The sequence below is a fragment of the Lactuca serriola genome, chromosome 4 (assembly GCF_051521515.1).
Source record: "Lactuca serriola cultivar US96UC23 chromosome 4, Lser_US96UC23_V15, whole genome shotgun sequence".
Lineage (NCBI taxonomy): Eukaryota > Viridiplantae > Streptophyta > Magnoliopsida > Asterales > Asteraceae > Lactuca > Lactuca serriola.
The window spans coordinates 394,854,346-394,872,443 of record NC_136411.1 but is presented as its reverse complement, the minus strand read 5'-3'; the positions used below and the strand labels follow the sequence as shown (position 1 = coordinate 394,872,443).

The window sequence follows — 18,098 nt, the reverse complement described above, 5'->3', positions numbered from 1 at the left end:
AATTTATTTTGAAAGAGTTTATCAGCATTAAAGCTGGTGAGTTCATAAGTATTTAGTGTCTATGTTAGTATCAAAAATGTTTGAACCGTTGTTTGAAGTATGAGTCTGTAAACGTTTTTAGTAAAAGTATGTGAGTGTTTGTAAGTGTTTGTAAAAGTTTGTATCTCCTAGAAAATCCTATATTTTCTACTAAAAGTAGCCTTCTACCAAGGCACAACTGTTTTGTATGTTTGTTTCTTGTAAAAGTGTGTAATTTTCCCAAGTGTAACTATCATTATCAAAATATAGTTTGTACATTAATGTTTAAGTGAAATGATCACCAAATAAATGTAAAGGGTAAACTAATGTAGTACTGTAGTGTTGTATTATAGGAACTACTGTTGTACTAACTACCTTAAACCGGATTTATATCAAGGTATTATGTGATTAATTGTACCATATTATCGACTATGAAACACGACAATGTAAGTCGTCAGAAGGTATGACATTTGGCACCCGCAGACCTGCAGGTCCGGCTGTAGCTAGCAGCAAGGTGTAGGATAGTCAATCCAATATAGATCTATACGCAAACTCACGCTCTCCCTCCAAGAGATTCTGGTTACAACCCGGGCCATGCCAATGAAGGCATGCTCCGATAAAGTGGATCACATTTATGTTAAAGTATAATTGTATATGTAGTGTATTGTTTCTCATCATAGTATCGTTGTATATGTTCTTATCATAGTATAGTTGTATATGTTCTTATCATAGTATAGTTGTATATGTTCTTATCATAGTAATAAGTAATGACTCATGAATGAACTGGCTCTTGTATGCTTCATTGAACTAGAAGTAGTAAGTAGTATAACCCTAAACTATACCTATTATAGTTTATTAGTAGACTTGTTTGTATGACTGAATGTACTGAACTGAGATAAAAGACTTTATATCTATGCATATATACATAATATATAACTAAGGATTCAATGACACTCGGACAAACAACCGGGTACTTTAAGACCACAACCAAACAAGGACAGAAAGTAAAGTGGGTTATCTCTCCTAAGTCCTTCAAACCTTATTTATATAACTATATATATATATATATATATATATATATATATATATATATATATATATATGTAGTAGACATGGTTTTAACAATATATAAGTTTAAAAACTGTAAAAGAAGGGTTTAGTATACAAAAGTGGATTTGATAAAGAGTTTGACATGTAAAATAGTTTTCTAAACGGTTTGAAGTCATTTGTTTGGTAAAACAGTTTAAAGTATGATAATTCCATTTGAATGCTAGTTATTAATCATATGTGATTAATCTAATAACTAACCTGATTCAACTTGTATCCCCCCCCCCCCCCCATAAAAACATTTAAAAGCATTTCAAAGGTTAATTAAGTGGTATGAACTCACCTATAGTGAGTGATGCGACGGTAGGATCAGTTTAGGAGGTTGAGTGTCAATTGCGGACTTGAGCACAAACGGATCCTATTAACCATATAATGACATATATATATATATATATATATATATATATGTGTGTGTGTGTGTGTGTGTGTGCAAGTAGTGTTTGAAACAAATAATTATTGAATTGGGACCACCTTAGGGACAAGTAAACACTTATTATGAAGTGTTACAACCATATAAGATTGTGTATGAGTGGTATATGACTATACAAGGGAGTGTATGGTCAAAATGCACAACAAATGAGTGTGTGCGACCAGGAGGTATGTGCGGCCGCACACTCCTTATGGAATGTGTCAAAACATGATTTTAAGCTATAAGGGACATCTAGGAGGGTTTCATTCTTCATGCCTCATTCTTAAATGAAGTTTGTTGCCATTTTGGGACCTAAAAAGGGTGTGTGCGGCCACCATGAAGGTGTGCGGCCGCACACCCTTTATGAAGATGATAAACTCGAGTTTTTCAAGCATATCATCAAGTGTTCTTTACATAACCCAGGCATAGCAAGTATATACACGTTATAGAGGCTTGAAAAGGGTGTTTCGGGTCCAAAACTTAGTGTGTGTTCTTGGTGTTCTTGAAGATCTAACACCAAAAACGTGTTTTCATGGATCAAAGTAGGGAAGAAGGCTAGATAAGTTCAAATATCAACATATCAAAGGAAGTATTACTTACTTTTATGGAGAATAAGATGAAGATTTGGATGATACTTGAGAGAAAAACGTGTTCCAGCTTTTGAAGGAGTGGGAAAAAAGTGTTCAAAATGACTAAGTGTGGTATATATAAGTGAGAGTGTGTGGCTGGGATGGGTGTGTGGCTGCACAAACCTGTGTGTGGCCGTACACTCTAGTGTGCGGCCGCACACTCCATGTGTTGGAGTGTTTGGCCCGATCTTGCTTGATATGCATTGTTTCATCCCATTTCTAGGTTCCCACCTTAATTGTACTAGGTTTAGAACACCCCATTAGACCCCAAACAGTGTTAAGATCTAGTAAAACGAGTTTAACTTGGAGTCAGTTGGTCTTACGTACAAAATAGAAATTTCGGGTTGTCACAAGCTCCGGGTCAGTGTACACATGCATCCTCCTTTTTGAGTTATTTGAAAGTAGTTTTGAAAAAACTTTTGCAGATCCTTAGTTTGAGTTTGGAATCACACGAGTGTTCATCCAAATCTCTCAAACTAGGGTTATGATACCAACTTGTAACGTCCCAAAAACCATAGTAAAATTTTTTTATTTTTAAAAGTGATAAAAGTTGTATTTTCATCAACCCAAGTCACCAAAAACATAGTTTCACAACCATATCAAAATCAGAGTATCTATCAAAACAATGACAACAACTGGATGATGTGTACAATCACACATTCGCCTTCCCCCGATCATCTAAAGTACCTGAAACATTTAAACCACAACTGTAAGCCAAAGCTCAGTGAGTTCCCTAAAATACCTCACACAACAATATAAATACAAAGCATGCACAAACACGAGCCTTCAGTCTGACTAGACCGCCTTGCAAGGCCTACAATACATTTGGACCGCTCCCCTTGGGCCTTCAGTCTGAATGGACCGCCTTACAAGGCTTACATTATATCTGGACCGCCCAGGTATCTTGGCCTACTGCACACAACAAGACCACCTCAACCCAACCACAAACATGTTGACATATACACATAACAATAACAAGCAAGCAAAGCTAATCATAAAAACTACCTGCCTAACAGAACACTACAACATAAATCATCCTATCCATAAGGATATATAGATCACTACATCATAACACATCCTACACATAAGGATACATATTATAGTACAAAGTATAGTGAGAAAACTCACCTTGCAAACTAGTAGATAACCAACACAACTCACACAAATACAGAACTGATACTACGAGTCACCTATACAACAAACAGAGACCAATTCCCATTCTATAGCTCAAAATCCCTCAAGTTGAGGTCAAAAAGTCAACTCAACTGGCCACCACATCGTGGCCACGCACCTGCCACGACGTGGCAGTCTCTCGACAAAACAGTCGTGAGAAACCCCATTACCATGATGTAGTAAGCATGTTGCCACATTGTGGGAACTGTTCTAGAACAGTTTAATGGATTAAGCCCTTAATCCATTAAGTCACACACTTATCTCTTCCAGAAGGCTTCCTAACATCCATAAGCTTCATAAAAAACATTTCTTTATGGACATGCATGTCCAATACATGTCTTGAATTCTAGTTATTTCAAAATGGTGAAAATAAGGTCAAAACCTCATGCATGGAACCAAAACTCTACCAAAATTCAAATCTGGAACACTAAGCCTCAAAGGGACTTCAAGGATCCATAGAGTTGCCAACTTTATGGAATCCATCCACTCAAAAGATAAGAACCTTAGGACTTACAATGGTCCAAAATGTGTACAATAAGGTGGTATGGGAACTTGCTTGTTGGATCTTTGCTCAAAGGACACCTTCTTCTCCTTCAATATCACCAAAAACCACAAAAAAAAGCTTCAAGAACTCAAAGATAGAGGCTAGGGTTTGTTTAGGTCGAAAGAGAGGTGATGGAGGTTGAGGGTGAGCAAACCGTAGCCATCACATCCCTTAAATAGGACCCCAAACCCGAAAAATTAGGGTTTCGCATACTGGCCACCACCACGTCGTGGCCAACACCATGTCACGTAGTGGTGTCCAAAATGAAATAAGTGTTTCATTGGGTGTCGTCACATCATGGTGCTATCACTACCACGTCGTAGCCACCAAAAACCCTATATTTTAAGTCTTGAATGTCATAACCATAAAAGAATTATATTTCCGGAACTTGGTGTTACAATAATTTTTCATTTGATCATTCATAAGAGACAAATCATTTATAGGTGACCATATAAGAAAGTTCTTGACCGCATTAAAATGGGATGGATATTCATTAGAGGTTGTACATCTTTGGGATTTGAGTAAAGAATGATTTAGATAAAAATTTAAGCAACTAGTTTTTGAGTTTAATTCTTGTCCATGTATCTCTAACATATTTCATATCTATGGAAATCTTGTGTGGTGTATCATTGACATCTAACTTTATTAAGTCAGACTTGTATACCATGTATAGTACAATGACAAAATGGTAAACTTGTATAACATGTTAAAATAGAATGAGGATATTGTTGGATTTGTTTTGTCATCATAATTCATAAAGCACAAAATGGTTGGTCTTGAATTTTCTTTTCAAGTGGAAGCATGTGATGTGCACTAAAATGAAGTTTCAACGGATTTTGTTTGTAGTCATTAAGCACTTTATTTGGAATTGGAAACACACCCAACAAACTCATTCCATTCGATTTGGTTTTATAGTTTAGTATGGCAACGTTGTGTTCTAATCCACCAAAAAGAGCATGTGCAATTTTGCAATGCATAATCAGAAAAAGAAGACCTACATACGTACTAAATGACCAAAACTGGACCACTAACCCAACAACCAAACCTAATACAAACTTGGGCATTTTCTTTTACTTTGATAAATAAAAAAAAATATGAACATAAAGAAAGTGTGTTTCAAGTTTCAAATCCAATGCAACCAGTCAAACACAGTAATTATATATTGTGTACCAAAGGGGGCCTAGTGATGTCTAGATTGATTGATGAGTTTCTCACTTTACATACATGCTATTTCACTCTAACTTACCAACTAAAAAAATCCAAATATAAATAGTTATATTACAAAACACACCAGAAGAAGAAAAAAAAAGTTGAATTTTAACCTTAAAGTAGGTTCATGATGAGAAGTTTTATGTGTTGTTGATAATCACACTCTCATTGGCGATGGCCTTCAGGAAGAGTAACAACCTTATGAAATGGCACATGCCTCTGAGGCAAAGATCCATCTTCCTCATCATCATCAAACTCCAAAACATAACTACCAATTAAAAACCCACCAATATTTTAATCATTTTTTATACCAAGTAAACATAATAATAATAACAATAACAAAATCTAAAACTTACTCGTCTGTTTTCCTCTGTTGTAGGTTTTCACATTGCAGTTGCACCCACAAACAACAAGGCATAAATGTGTTATTGGCATAAAGAATATATATATATATATATATATATATATATATATATATATATATATATATATATATATATATATATATAAAAATAAATAAATAATACCTTGCGGGTATTGACGACGGTTGCTTTGTAAAGCGCGGTGGTTCCAGGGTAAACAGCCAATACGTGTTTGCCAGGTGGAAAGTCTTGAGCGGTGGATGGATCGTTTCTCTTAGGGAATGGTATAATATGTGACATAGGCAGTTTATACTTCCTAATAAAATAAAATAAAAACATTTTCATATTATTTTTTAATTCCAAACTTGATATTATTTTTTAAAAGTAAAACAAATTCAAGTATACCTCTGACCAGCTGGCTCTTCATCATCACCTGGTTCTTCATCAAGAACTTCAAACCTGCATAAATAAAGTAACTAATCAAATAAAAAGCAAAATATAAAAGACACAAAAAATGAAATGACAAATATGTCCTCAAGTCTTTCAACATAAATAAGATAAGCTACAATGAATTATAAAGATTGCATACAATTAAGTGTACTTACTCTCTTGTTTCCCTATCAAAGTGAATTACTTTAACAATAAACCACTCATCCTTGTCAGCATCCTCTTGTGTGACCCTAGCAGCCACCTGGCAAAAGTTACATTTGACTTTCAGAAAAAAAAAAATTCTTTTAAAAAGAAATAAATTGGTATTTTGTTGGGCATAATACTTGTTCCCCCTTCAAGCTTGCAAGGTGTTCAAGGTGATTACGAAGAGAAGGAGAAAGCCTTGGGACATCTGGATCAGCTTTCAGTCTTTTCTTCTTTTGTTCATTACCTTCTGCAATATAACAAATTATAAAATTAAATACTTCCGTTTATTTCTTTATTCTTGCATTATCAGATATAATAAGTAATATAACCAAATCAGCTAAATGCAATAAATAGCAATGTATTTTCATTTATTTGTTTATTCTAGCATATCCTACTTTCAATTTTTTTTTTCTTATTAAAAGATTTACTTTGAAAAATCTACTGAATGACATTATACTTTGAAAATCTATACAATTAAAGCAATGAGAAATGCTTGGTATCTGGATGACATTCACCTAATTGGGTTAGATTTTTCAAAGTAAAAATGGAAGAAATGAAAGTAAAAAGATGTTATAATAAACAAATCAATCAAAAGAGTGCATTGATATTTTATTGCATTTAACTCCAGCCCAAAATAGCAATAAGGATTATAAACCCACCCATCCTTCTTCTTTGTTGCCCAGGGGGGCCAGAAGGTATCAGAGCATCCAACTGAACTAACAACTGAGTCGAAACACTGCACATAATAATACATAGAAAAATTTTTAAAAAATAAAAAAGATTGATTGTAATTTAGAGAAATGAAATAGACATACGCCACTTCACTTTCTGAAAGTTCTTTTGCTTGAATGTAAAGCATCTTAAGCCTTGAAAGTGAATTATCACCAGGCTTCTCAACCACCTCAGGAGCTGCATAATTATATTATTTCATCAACAACAGAAATTAGTGCTGAATTAAATGTTTAAGCTTTAGATGTCTTAATTGGTTTTTGAAATCGGATCTTATTTATAACACTTTAGAATCCAGATTTGTGCATCTTAAAGAATTAAAATTCGAAACCTAAGTTAAGCGTTCCCCTAGATTAGGAAACCTAATAATTTCTTAACACCTCAAAATCGAATAGTATATATTTTGGGTAAATTCATACAACATCGTTAAAGTAACTTACTTAAAGTAAACAATGGTTACTATGTAATCATAGATATCAAAACCCTAGTGAACCTAATTAGAAATGAAGAATAATTTTATTTCCCCCAAAATCTTGAATTCCCTCACAGAATACACTAACATGAGATGAGAGTGAGACTCACTTGATTGTAGCTTTTTGTGAAGCTTGTTGATCTCAATTAGTATTTCCTCTTGGTCTTTCCTTAAACGATCAAGCTCCTTTGATTGATCTAACATTCCTGCAACATCTGGCGAGGACATTTTTGGTATTTCTCCTCCAACTTCAACAAATCACTGATCCCTTTCTTTTCAAGATCCTAAATTGGGTTGAAAAAATTGATGGTTATGAAATTCATGAAAAGGTAATTTATTTGATCGAATCATAGTAAAGGGGGGAATTTTAGGTTCCTAAGGGATTACAGTGAAAAAGGAAAGAGAGTTGTTATAATAATAGTTGGAAAATAAAATTTGGGGCCAATTAAATATTTTTGGCCCATTTCAGTTAGCATGATTGACAAATGGCGAATAAGATCCACGATTGAAGTCGTCATAAAAGAGTCAACTATTAAAAAACATTGAGCAAATAAGAACCCTATAGTGCTTAAAGTCATTAGAAGTAGCAACATCAATAAGAGCAAATAAGAACCCTAACTTCATTTATATCCATAAGCTGAAACCCTAACTTACGTCCAATCATATAATAAAAGCATTACTTTTCACATTCTCTTCAACAAAAAACAACCCTAAATCAAGCAACAAACTCAGGATAGTAATACATAGTAATTTCATCGATAATGACATTATCGTACACAAATCACATGATCAACATGCCTATTACATATAATTGATCCTCCTGATATAAAAATATCAATCCTTCGGAAACAAATATACGATCAGCAAGTGTAAGGATGTGGATGTGCAAATACACATGAATATATATAGAAAGAGTACAGCACACTCACGTGTCGTAGATAGAATCATCTGCTTTCGTGAACAATTCTTCAACTTTTCGAAGAAATGCAAGTGGATCTTAGCGGAAAGAATTCTTTCTTCAAAAAAGATCGACGACGACTTACAGAAATTGAGACGTTTCGCGGGGGAGGGAGACGAGAGTCAAAGAAGACACAAAAACCCAAATCCCTTTTTCAAACGAATTTACTTCATAATTCCCCTTTTCCTCATAACTTGGAATGGGTTTTGGTAAAGAATATGAGATTATCGGTGTTTAATTGTATTTATTCATTAAAATTAAAGTAAGAGGGGACTTGTCACAAAATATCATTTTAATATCCGTCACAATTTTAAAAACTATGTTATAAAATTGATCTTACCAAATATTTTATCTTAAATTGTTTCATAATGTCTTCATTAAAAATTTCATAATTTTTTTTAAACACTCTTAAGAGTTAAGAAATTTATTTACAAGATAAATAATTATGCTTAATGACATGTAACTTATAAGGGTGCACGGTGTGGGTGGAAAGGTAGGGAGCAGTTCCAAAGGTACTGCAAGGACCTTCATGCTCACGATTCCTTGGAGGGAGGGTTCAAAACTATTGCGGGTTCCACTGGTTTACCAAAGTTTGAACTTGCTCTCTTTCTTTCTCAATGTATACTTTAGAAGTTGTACCTCCGTATGTTTTAGTACTTGTACACTAGTAGTCGGTATGAAGGGTTCAGAAAGATGGATTACTTATGTTATTGGTTGGAAAATATAGAAAATATAGGAGAGAAAAAATTGATGCAACGTCTATATGGCAAAAGGGTTAGGAGTGAATTGACCCCTACACCCTAAAAGGGTAATGAATGTTGTCTCGTATATATATTTAGTCACTAAAGTTTTTTTATACACTTTAATTAGGCTAAGTCCACCACCAAAAGATAATGGTTTCGCCTTCAAAGATATGGCCTTGATTGAAGTTTGTCAATCACCAGTTTCCAATTTTGTTTAGCAACATGTTTGCACCCACGGGAAATCCTAGTTTTATAAAAGGGAAGGAGGTGGGTTGAAAATGTAAAATGGTAGTCCTTTCGAAAATATTAGATAGGTCCATACCAATATTGATTCTTTACTTTTTAGAAGCTTACTTTTAGGTCGGATTTCAATTTAAAGCATCTTAAGATTCCCACAAAGGTTATGGATATTTGATGATATCAACTTACCTAAAAAATAACATCGTATGCATAAAATAGGTGTGAGAACAAGAGTTGTTATTTGGCGTTTGGGTGTCACGATATGTACCCAAATCACAATATCTTTTAATAACCACGTGTAAGGCACTAAGGCCTCCATTGGTAGTATAAAAAGAAATGGAACAAAGGGTCTACTTACCTACAATTCATTGAACGTTTATCCATTTTGAAAAATATGGCTTTTTATGGATTTTCATTTATCCATAAGCACAATTCATTAATGGGTAGTGTCAAGGTTGTCAAAATCACGATCTTGATCATAAGATCGTACAATCTTACAATCTTATAACCCTACGTATGAAAAACGATCTGGACCGTATACGGATCGTATTTGGGGTAGGATCGCAAGTAAGATCGTAGGATCGGGATCCGATATGATCCCACCTTTCCTTGATTTTTTTTTTTGCAAATAAAAAAAATGAATTTACCAATTTATGTCTTTGATCTTTTACCAATTTATTGTTTATCATTTTGTGTTGTGACTAAAGTTTTGAAGTTTTTGAACAGAAAACCGAATGTTTGAGATGTTTTTTATATTTTAAAATAATCAGTTAAAATTATGTTTTATTTTATAGGATCTTAGGATCTCGATCTTGCAAACTCAAAACCGATTCTACCTAAGATCCCGATCTAGAAAACCTTTGATACTAATCAAAGTCGGTTGGTGACCACCTTTATCATGTAGATGGTCTGAGTTTAAAAAAAGTTATACTATATAATTTTTTTTTGCAAAAATATATTTGTAAACTTGTAACTATAGATAGTTTTTTTAAAGATTTATTGATAGATAACTTTTTGTGAAAAAAAAATACTATTACAAGTCAAGACAATAAACTATTGTATGTTAAATTTAAATAATCTATCCTAATAAATGAAAATGTTATGCCACTTGTCATTCTCTCATTTATTTGGCCACATGTCATTTTGTCATAATTTTGAAATATATTCATTTTCCATTATATCATTAATTTAGTTTCCATAAATTAAACCTACTATAATAACTATTAATTTCAAATTTGAAATTTCAATTTCAATTTCAAATAAATTTACACTTTAAACATTTGTATTTAACATTTTATTATAATAAATCGTTTAGTACACGGATCTAACAATTAAACACATAATTTTAATTTATTTATTTTTTGCATGTTTTTTTTTCATAATTTTCACTTATTTCATATTTCAAATTCAAATAAACTATTCATTTAATCGCTCCTGTTTAACATTATGTTTTAATTAACCCGTATAATATACGGGTTTCACAACTAGTTCATGAATATATAAGAATGTTTTTTTAATCATTTTATGAGTTACGTTATTATTAAATAATAAATAAGTTTAAATTACAACAGAAACCAAAACAAAACTAGTCTGATAGGGTGTGTTTGGTTCATAAATTACAACAGAAACCACATGAACTGATATTGGAATTCAAGATTCCATCCTATAGCATATATGTTGCCAAATATATGGAGTTCAATTTCTTCGACTTCTTTCAGATATCCTTCAAGGATTTGTCCATTCCCGAGGTTCAGAAGAAACTGAATTCCATTCATTCTCTTGTTAAATATCAAAGGAATAGAGTTGAATTCCATTCCATTTTTCTGACAACCAAACACATGACATAGATTACAAGAAACTTAACTACCAAGAATAATCATACAAAATCTACATATAATTTTTGGGAATTTCTTTCTCTAACTCCTCAAAATCCCAGGCATCATCTACCGAATATTCCCCTGAAAAAAATAACGTTGATAATAACATCATCATCTTCAAGTTAACTTTCCAAAAGAAACATGGCAATTTCAATCCATTTACTTATAAAATGTTAATTTTGGGTTATATTTTAAGTCAAATAAGTAGAATTTAATATGTCTTACCAATGGAATCTCTTCGTAGAGCAGTCATATGAGCACAACTGCAACAACAAAAGAAAAATAAAATCATTACACATCAACTTAATCTAATTGTAACCATTTATTTAATGTAGCAATGCACATTCTAAGGTTATGAATTATGATTATTAATTTTTTTTATTCTACCTGTTGAGAGCCTTTGCAAAATCTGCACATAGGGATCGAATATATGTCCCTTTTGAACATGTCACCCTAAAAATCACATTTTGTCTGCAAAACAAAATCTTGTGGTTATGTTTATATATATATATATATATATATATATATATATATATATATATATATATATATATATATATATATATATATATATATTTATTAGTCAACCCAACGCCCAATAATTTGACCCGTTTGACTAACCTATCTTCTAGACTTCGTTCAACATCAAACTGGAAAATTGATATTCTTCTTGGTGAAAGTTCAATGCTTTCTCCTCTTCTTGCTTTCTCATATAACCTCTCACCTCCAACCTATTTAACACATGAAATCAAATTATAACTTATATATACTAATATATTTACCATTTTGCTACATACATCAGCATAACTTACTTTGATGGCTGAAAACATTGGAGGGACTTGCCATATTTCCCCACAAAATGATGCTGCACTTTTCTTTATATCATCATCCTTTATGTGCTCCCATGGCTCACGTTGTATCACCTAAAGAATACAAAAATAATGGTAAAATAAAGGACAAACATGCCCTTAAACTTTGTTTCCATGCATTGCCCCCAAAAAAGAACAAATTTTGCAAAGGACATTTCAGTCTTTTAGATCTAGAATTTGTGTGTATGTATAATCAAATTAGGGTCTGTTTTTTTTCTTTCCATTACTTCTTGTATAGATAGAGTGGCCGAATAGGCATTAATGTCTGTCTAGATAAAATGTTGTAGGCATAAGGTCTGTCTCTTTTCTAGACTGAATAAACCATCTGAATGAGACGAAATGACCATTTTACCCTTACACTCCAAAAAACTAATTTCACAGCATTCATCAATTTTAATGTGGGAGAAGTTGAGAGGAAAAATAACAAGGCAAATAGGTAAAGAGTTAGTGTCAAAATACATGAAGCCAGGTTTTTTGGCTTAACCCAATTAAGTCATTCTTTCTGGATTAAGTAAAAAAGAAACAGCACCCCTAAAACAAGAATCAACAACTTCAATTTTTAAAGAATACACACACCGGTGAGTCAGCATCAAGGGTTGAGGTAGCTTCTCCTAAACGAAGAACTCCACTATAACCTTTAACCATACCCTGAAATCTGCCATAGAAACTTAATTACTTAGTGGAAAGTTTGATTTGAAACACAAACACTAAAGGGGTGTTTTGACCCTAAAATAATCAGAAATTCACTTTTACCTAAAAACTCAAGTTGGAATAATCAATTTAATCGTATATACAAGCACCCTCTAAGCTATTAAGAGCAACAAAACAGTTACCTATCAACCAACTTTGTTGCTTTGCCAATACATACAATAAGCAAACCAGTTGCCATAGGATCAAGGGTCCCCGCATGCCCAACCTATAACAAGCAACTTTTATAAAGTAAAATCAAATCAAATATAATAGTTGCATCATGCACTATAAATGCTAAAACGATAGAAAAGATACCTTTTTTACATTGACAAGTCGCCTCAACTTCCCACAAACTGTAAATGAAGTCCATCCTGTAAAGTGAGATTATCTTTCAGAAACTATAATGAAAAGTAGTAATCTAATGAACATTTTAAATTCGACAACTGAGCACATTGATGTTAACCTTTAGGTTTGTTAACCAAAAGAACAGCTCCAGTTGGACCATCCCATTTAGGAGGAAGCCCTGAACTTCGACCTGAGATGAAGGGTAGTGTGTTATCAACTTCATTGGGGACTTTCTTCAAACACTTGAAGAACTCCTCAACTTTCTTCTCTGTGATATCCATTTTCACATCTTTGTTCACTTTCTCCTCCTCAAAGAATACCAATCCCTTATCATCTTTCTTCTCCCCAACACCCTTAACTGCAACCCTCTTCTTCTTCTTCTCCTCATTCGATTGACCTGGTTCAAGAAACGCCTTGTCAAAACATTGATCAGGGAAAAATTTCTTCTCCAACTGATACACCATCTTATAATGCTTATCTTTTTCCCATGGATATGCGAAAGCATCGTAGAAATACAATTCCTCTTCTCTTTTATGCAATGTGCGTAACTTAACAACTTCTTGATTTAACTCAATGTACTTATTCTCATGCTTACCATCATCATCTTCTGAATCCGAACCATACATTCTCTTTTGTCTCTTGTTGTAATACTTCCTTTTAGATTTGTCCATCTCATCATTCAAGAAGACGGGTTGCTTTTGATCTTGATTTGATGTGGGTAACGAGGGTGCTGATTCTGAAGTTAATTTCATATCAACCCAGTCATCAAAACCCACGTCGGTATCTGGAGGTTTGGAATTCGGGAGCGCTGGTGCTCGGCGGCGGCGAGGGTGGTGGAGGGGTGTAGTTTGAGGTGGGCGGGTGATTATCAATTCGTATTGGAGTGGGAATGGAGTTTTGGTGGTGGAATATGAATGTAAGGATTGTGATATGAAAGGCTTGCAGAATAGTGCTGAACGAAAAGTGAAGTTGGGTCGAGGGAGGAAGAAGATAAGAGATGATGCGCGGCTTATGCAACACAATTTCGCCATTTTCTGTGTAACTGATTTTCAGTGGGTATGCAGAGGTTGAAAAAGAGGGTTTTAGGTTTAGGGGGTGTTTAGCTTGAAGAAGCCAGGGAAATTTCTAAAAAAATGGTGATTGTTTTATCTTTTCAAACAATTTTTAGCCTTTTTAAAAACTTTATTTTTTTAAAAAAGTTAAAAATTCCAAAAAGTTAAAAATGAGGTAAAAGATGTTTGTGAAAGGAAAAAAAATCTTTTAAAACCAACTTTTCAGAAAAAAAAAAAAAAAAAATGAGCATTTGGAAAAGTCACGTATCCGTGACTTTTTGGAACTTTTGAAGCCCTTGACATTTAAATTACTAATATACCCCCAACTATCACTACCCTAATCAATACGTTCTTCTCTTCTCGTTCTTGTTTTGTCCGCTCATCCTCGTTCTTCTCGCTGTCGTTCATCATCGATCTCCAGTCGCCGATCCCTCCAAAGTTGTCGACGATCCTCCTCCAAGCCGAGGATCTTCTCTGTCGGCGTCTCCTTTCTCCCTCTCCGACCAGGTAAGTGCAAACTCTGATTTTGGTTTTGTTTGTCTTGATTTTCGATTTTCATTAGCAAAGAAACTGTGAACCTTCGTTTTTCCTTGCATTGTGTGTGGATTTGTTCCTTTGATTTCGATTTTCCTAGCATTATATGTGATTTGTTCCTTCAATTTGTTCCTTGCATGGATGGGGCCCTGTTAACAGTTGATCCAATTGTGAAATTGATGATTTATTGAATAATAATTAGTGAAATTCATGAAATATGGATGATATTGATTAAAGTGATGAAATTTTTTATTCCCAATGACCGACTTGTGTTGTTAACAGGTTACCATTTGTGAAAATTATTCTAATTTCTTTATTCTGGTTTGTGTTGTTTTCTTCTATTGTTGTTCTAATTTTTCTGTTTTAATTAAACTATAGTTCATGAATCGTATGAAAGATTGATTAGCAATTGTTTAAATTGATAAAATCATTTAGGAAGGTTAATGAAATTGGTTTGTTGTTTAAATGTTGATATGAAATTCACAAATAATAGACGAAAACCTCACCACTGTTGTTGAATGTGAAACATCTTTAAAAATGAAAAAACCAAAATTCGGATGGGATAATCGTAGCTTCATGGTGTTTGTTGATTCATGTGTAATTGAAGTAGGAAAAAGCAATAAAACCGGTACTCGCTTAACTAAAGTTGGGTGGGAGAATATACAAAAACACATGAAGGACAAAACAGGTTATATTCTTGAAAAAAAAACAACTAACAAACAAATGGGAGAATATGAAAAAAAAAAAAAAAAGAGTTGAAGCTTTATGACCGATTAATGAGGCTTGAAACCGGACTCGGTGGGACGAGAAGCCTAATAGATGCATCGCCGAATGGTGGGAGGAGAAAATAAAGGTATGATTTACTATTCTTTGTAATTATTTTAAGTTATGATTGCATATATATATATATATATATATTGCATATAGATTGGGCATATTTGATTTACATTATCTTTTTGTCTTGCAGGAGAATAAAGATTATGCAAAATTTAGGAACGCAGATTTGAGCATATTTGATGAAAATATGCTCTTTTGTTTCGGGATTCCGTTGTCGTTGGAGATCAGACTCTGACTCCATTACAGTTTCAAAACAATAGCAATCCAAACGGAGAAAATGTGGAGGGCAAAGGAGATAGTGATAATATCAATTTAGAAGATGATGTTGAGCCTCTTTTTCCTAGTTTCCATGAAAGTAGTTCGAGTAAGAAGAAAAGGTCTAAGCTTGTTTCCAACAACCGTTCAACCAAGAGTAAAAGTTCAGTTTTTGAAGAAAAAAATAGATGCTTTATTGGATGCCATATCAACAAAGAGCACACAAACTTATCCACAAAATAATCCTTTGCCAACAATAGCAGATTGCATGGCCATTGTTACCAAGTTTCCCGATTTTCGTGAAGGGTCCAATAAATTTTCACAAGCATTGTTTGTGTTCACCAAAAAGCAAAACCGTGAAGCTTTTATGTTTCCAACGACTGACGAAACCAAGATGGGGTTCCTTAAGTTACTTATGAAATAATGATTTAGCAATATGTGTTATGCTTTGACATTATGTTTTATGCTTTGACAATATGTATTATGTTTAATGTTTTAACATTATGTGTTGTCCTTTAACATTATGTATTTGACATTTTATATTACGTGTTATTGTTTGTCTTTATGTTATGTGTTATTGTTTGACATATTTTTATTTGTATTATGTAGGATGGATAGTGATGACTCTAATTCTTCTAATGATAATGAAGAATGGTGGGTGGAAGAGGATAGAGAATTTAAAATGTTATGTGGATTAGCTTTAAAAGGGATAATACTAGCTCGTAACGTACGTATGCCATGTCACACTTCAGACCGCACGGGGTACATGTTTATTTATGAAGTACTAAATGGACATCCTAGACGGTGTTATGAGATGTTTAGATTGCATGTATCGGTTTTTAGACAGTTATGCGCAGATCTTGCTACAAATTACGGGCTACAACAAACACGAAATATATCTATTAAGGAATCTATAGGAATATTCTTGATGACGTTGGCTCATGGGTGTAGCAATAGATTTGTGCAAGAGTTTTTTAATCATTCGGGGGAAACAATTCATAGGCATTTCCATACAGTTTTGGAAGTCGTGCTAAAGCTGAGTGTCGACATCATCAAGCCAGACGCAAACTATAATGATGATGTTCTTGAATATATATTAAGTAACCCTCAATATTATCCAATGTTCAAGGTATTATCTAATGTTCATTTTCTTGGTAGTCAAACTTTAACAAATGATTTATTTATGATATATTTTTGTATTTGAAGAATTGCATTGGTGTTGTAGATGGGACACACGTTAGAGCATCAGTTCCACAAAACGAGGAAGCGAAGTACATTGGTCGAAAGGTATATGCAACACAAAATATAATGGTTGTTTGTGATTTTAACATGTGTTTTACATTTATATGGGCCGGTTGGGAGGGGACTGCCCATGACACAAGAATTTTCAATGAAGTCTTACAGAGACCACATCTTAATTTTCCATATCCAACAGGTGGTTAGTATATTTTTTTTCGAACACAAGTTTTATATTTTTACTACTTTTTTTAAAGGAAAAAATAATTTGTTTGTTTTAATTACAGATAAATATTACATTGTTGATGCCGGATATCCAAATACTAGAGGGTATCTTGCTCCACACAAAGGCACAAATATTCATTATTATTTACCGGATTTTCGACGTGGACACTCGACTGCTGTTCATGAACCTCATGGACCGAAAGATAAATTTAACTATCTCCACTCATCATTGCGAAATATCATTGAACGAACTTTTGGAGAGTGGAAAGCTAGGTGGACATTATTAAGAGACATGCATGTTAATTACAAGTATAAGAACCAAGTGAAAATTATAATAGCATCGATGGCGATCCATAACTATATTAGAAAGCTTGGTAGGTTTGATGAAGAGTTTAATATGGCACAACAAGAATCCTACAATCTCATACGAGGTGATACTAGTAGTGAATTTTACGAAGAAGGTCCAAGTACACGTTGCACGAGTGATGATGATTTATATATGGCAGCGATACGAGATATTATTGCACAAGATATAAACACATTGCGAAGACGAATGTAATATTATCTATGATATTTTTTATGAATTATTTATAATTTGTATGAACATTTTTTAATGGTATAATAAAAAAATTAGGAATATTTAAAAGAAATCTATATTTTATATTTTCTAATAAAATGTTTACAAAATTATAATATGTGTTTAAAAAAATTGTTAAGTAGAAAATAATATATATAAATTAATAAATAATTGTAAATATATAAGTATGTCCTTTTTAGTCATTTTACATGTAAAAGTTAAACCAAACACCTTTTAAAAACAACTTTTGACTTTTGCTTCTCAAAAGCTAATCCAAACACATTTTTAAAAACATATTTTTGTAAAAAGTCCTTTTACAAAAAGTCATTTTGCAAAAAGGACTTTTGAAGGTAAAAAGATATCCCAAACACC

At 33.1% G+C, this 18,098-nt stretch overlaps 3 protein-coding genes across 4 annotated transcripts; 1 reads left to right on the top strand and 2 right to left on the bottom strand.

Moving 5' to 3' along the window:
* Positions 1-4,975: 4,975 nt before the first annotated feature.
* Positions 4,976-8,459, bottom strand: LOC145097921 (SAGA-associated factor 29 homolog A-like). The gene is made up of 10 exons (XM_079035591.1): positions 8,218-8,459; positions 7,399-7,572; positions 6,903-6,996; positions 6,747-6,823; positions 6,225-6,334; positions 6,057-6,142; positions 5,857-5,910; positions 5,617-5,767; positions 5,446-5,459; positions 4,976-5,357 (listed from the first exon to the last, which is right to left on the bottom strand). The coding sequence occupies exons 2-10, from the start codon at positions 7,514-7,516 to the stop codon at positions 5,255-5,257; spliced, it is 807 nt and encodes a 268-aa protein (XP_078891717.1). The 5' UTR covers positions 7,517-7,572; positions 8,218-8,459; the 3' UTR covers positions 4,976-5,254.
* A 2,332-nt stretch (positions 8,460-10,791) lies between these two features.
* On the bottom strand, positions 10,792-14,130 carry LOC145097920 (Pseudouridine synthase family protein). Of its 2 annotated transcripts, XM_079035589.1 has the most exons (10): positions 13,606-14,128; positions 13,129-13,407; positions 12,981-13,036; positions 12,809-12,891; positions 12,552-12,630; positions 11,919-12,029; positions 11,728-11,837; positions 11,494-11,577; positions 11,332-11,369; positions 10,792-11,187 (listed from the first exon to the last, which is right to left on the bottom strand). In XM_079035589.1, the coding sequence occupies exons 1-10, from the start codon at positions 14,039-14,041 to the stop codon at positions 11,117-11,119; spliced, it is 1,347 nt and encodes a 448-aa protein (XP_078891715.1). In that variant the 5' UTR covers positions 14,042-14,128; the 3' UTR covers positions 10,792-11,116. The 2 variants fall into 2 exon arrangements, with proteins under 2 accessions (XP_078891715.1, XP_078891714.1); XM_079035588.1 differs by having other exon boundaries at positions 13,129-14,130.
* Positions 14,131-16,298: 2,168 nt separating this feature from the next.
* On the top strand, positions 16,299-17,826 carry LOC145099885 (uncharacterized). Its single transcript, XM_079037387.1, has 3 exons — positions 16,299-16,817; positions 16,895-17,126; positions 17,212-17,826. Exons 1-3 carry the CDS (start codon positions 16,299-16,301, stop codon positions 17,706-17,708), a joined length of 1,248 nt encoding a protein of 415 aa, XP_078893513.1. The 3' UTR covers positions 17,709-17,826.
* The last annotated feature ends 272 nt before the right edge of the window (positions 17,827-18,098 follow it).

Bases quoted from the DNA above. Each gene is read 5' to 3' on its own strand.
- LOC145099885 (XM_079037387.1), top strand. From the start codon at position 16,299: ATGGATAGTGATGACTCTAATTCTTCTAATGATAATGAAGAATGGTGG. The intron at 16,818-16,894 runs GTATTATCTAAT...TTGTATTTGAAG, and splicing joins AATATTATCCAATGTTCAAG to AATTGCATTGGTGTTGTAGA. The intron at 17,127-17,211 runs GTTAGTATATTT...TTTTAATTACAG, and splicing joins TTTTCCATATCCAACAGGTG to ATAAATATTACATTGTTGAT.
- LOC145097920 (XM_079035588.1), bottom strand. From the start codon at position 14,041: ATGGCGAAATTGTGTTGCATAAGCCGCGCATCATCTCTTATCTTCTTC. The intron at 12,631-12,808 runs GTAACTGTTTTG...TTTCTATGGCAG, and splicing joins GCAACAAAGTTGGTTGATAG to ATTTCAGGGTATGGTTAAAG. The intron at 11,370-11,493 runs GTAGAATAAAAA...TTGTTGTTGCAG, and splicing joins TTTGCAAAGGCTCTCAACAG to TTGTGCTCATATGACTGCTC.
- LOC145097921 (XM_079035591.1), bottom strand. From the start codon at position 7,516: ATGTCCTCGCCAGATGTTGCAGGAATGTTAGATCAATCAAAGGAGCTT. The intron at 6,143-6,224 runs GTATTATGCCCA...AACTTTTGCCAG, and splicing joins CAAGCTTGAAGGGGGAACAA to GTGGCTGCTAGGGTCACACA. The intron at 5,911-6,056 runs GTAAGTACACTT...TTATTTATGCAG, and splicing joins TTTGATAGGGAAACAAGAGA to GTTTGAAGTTCTTGATGAAG.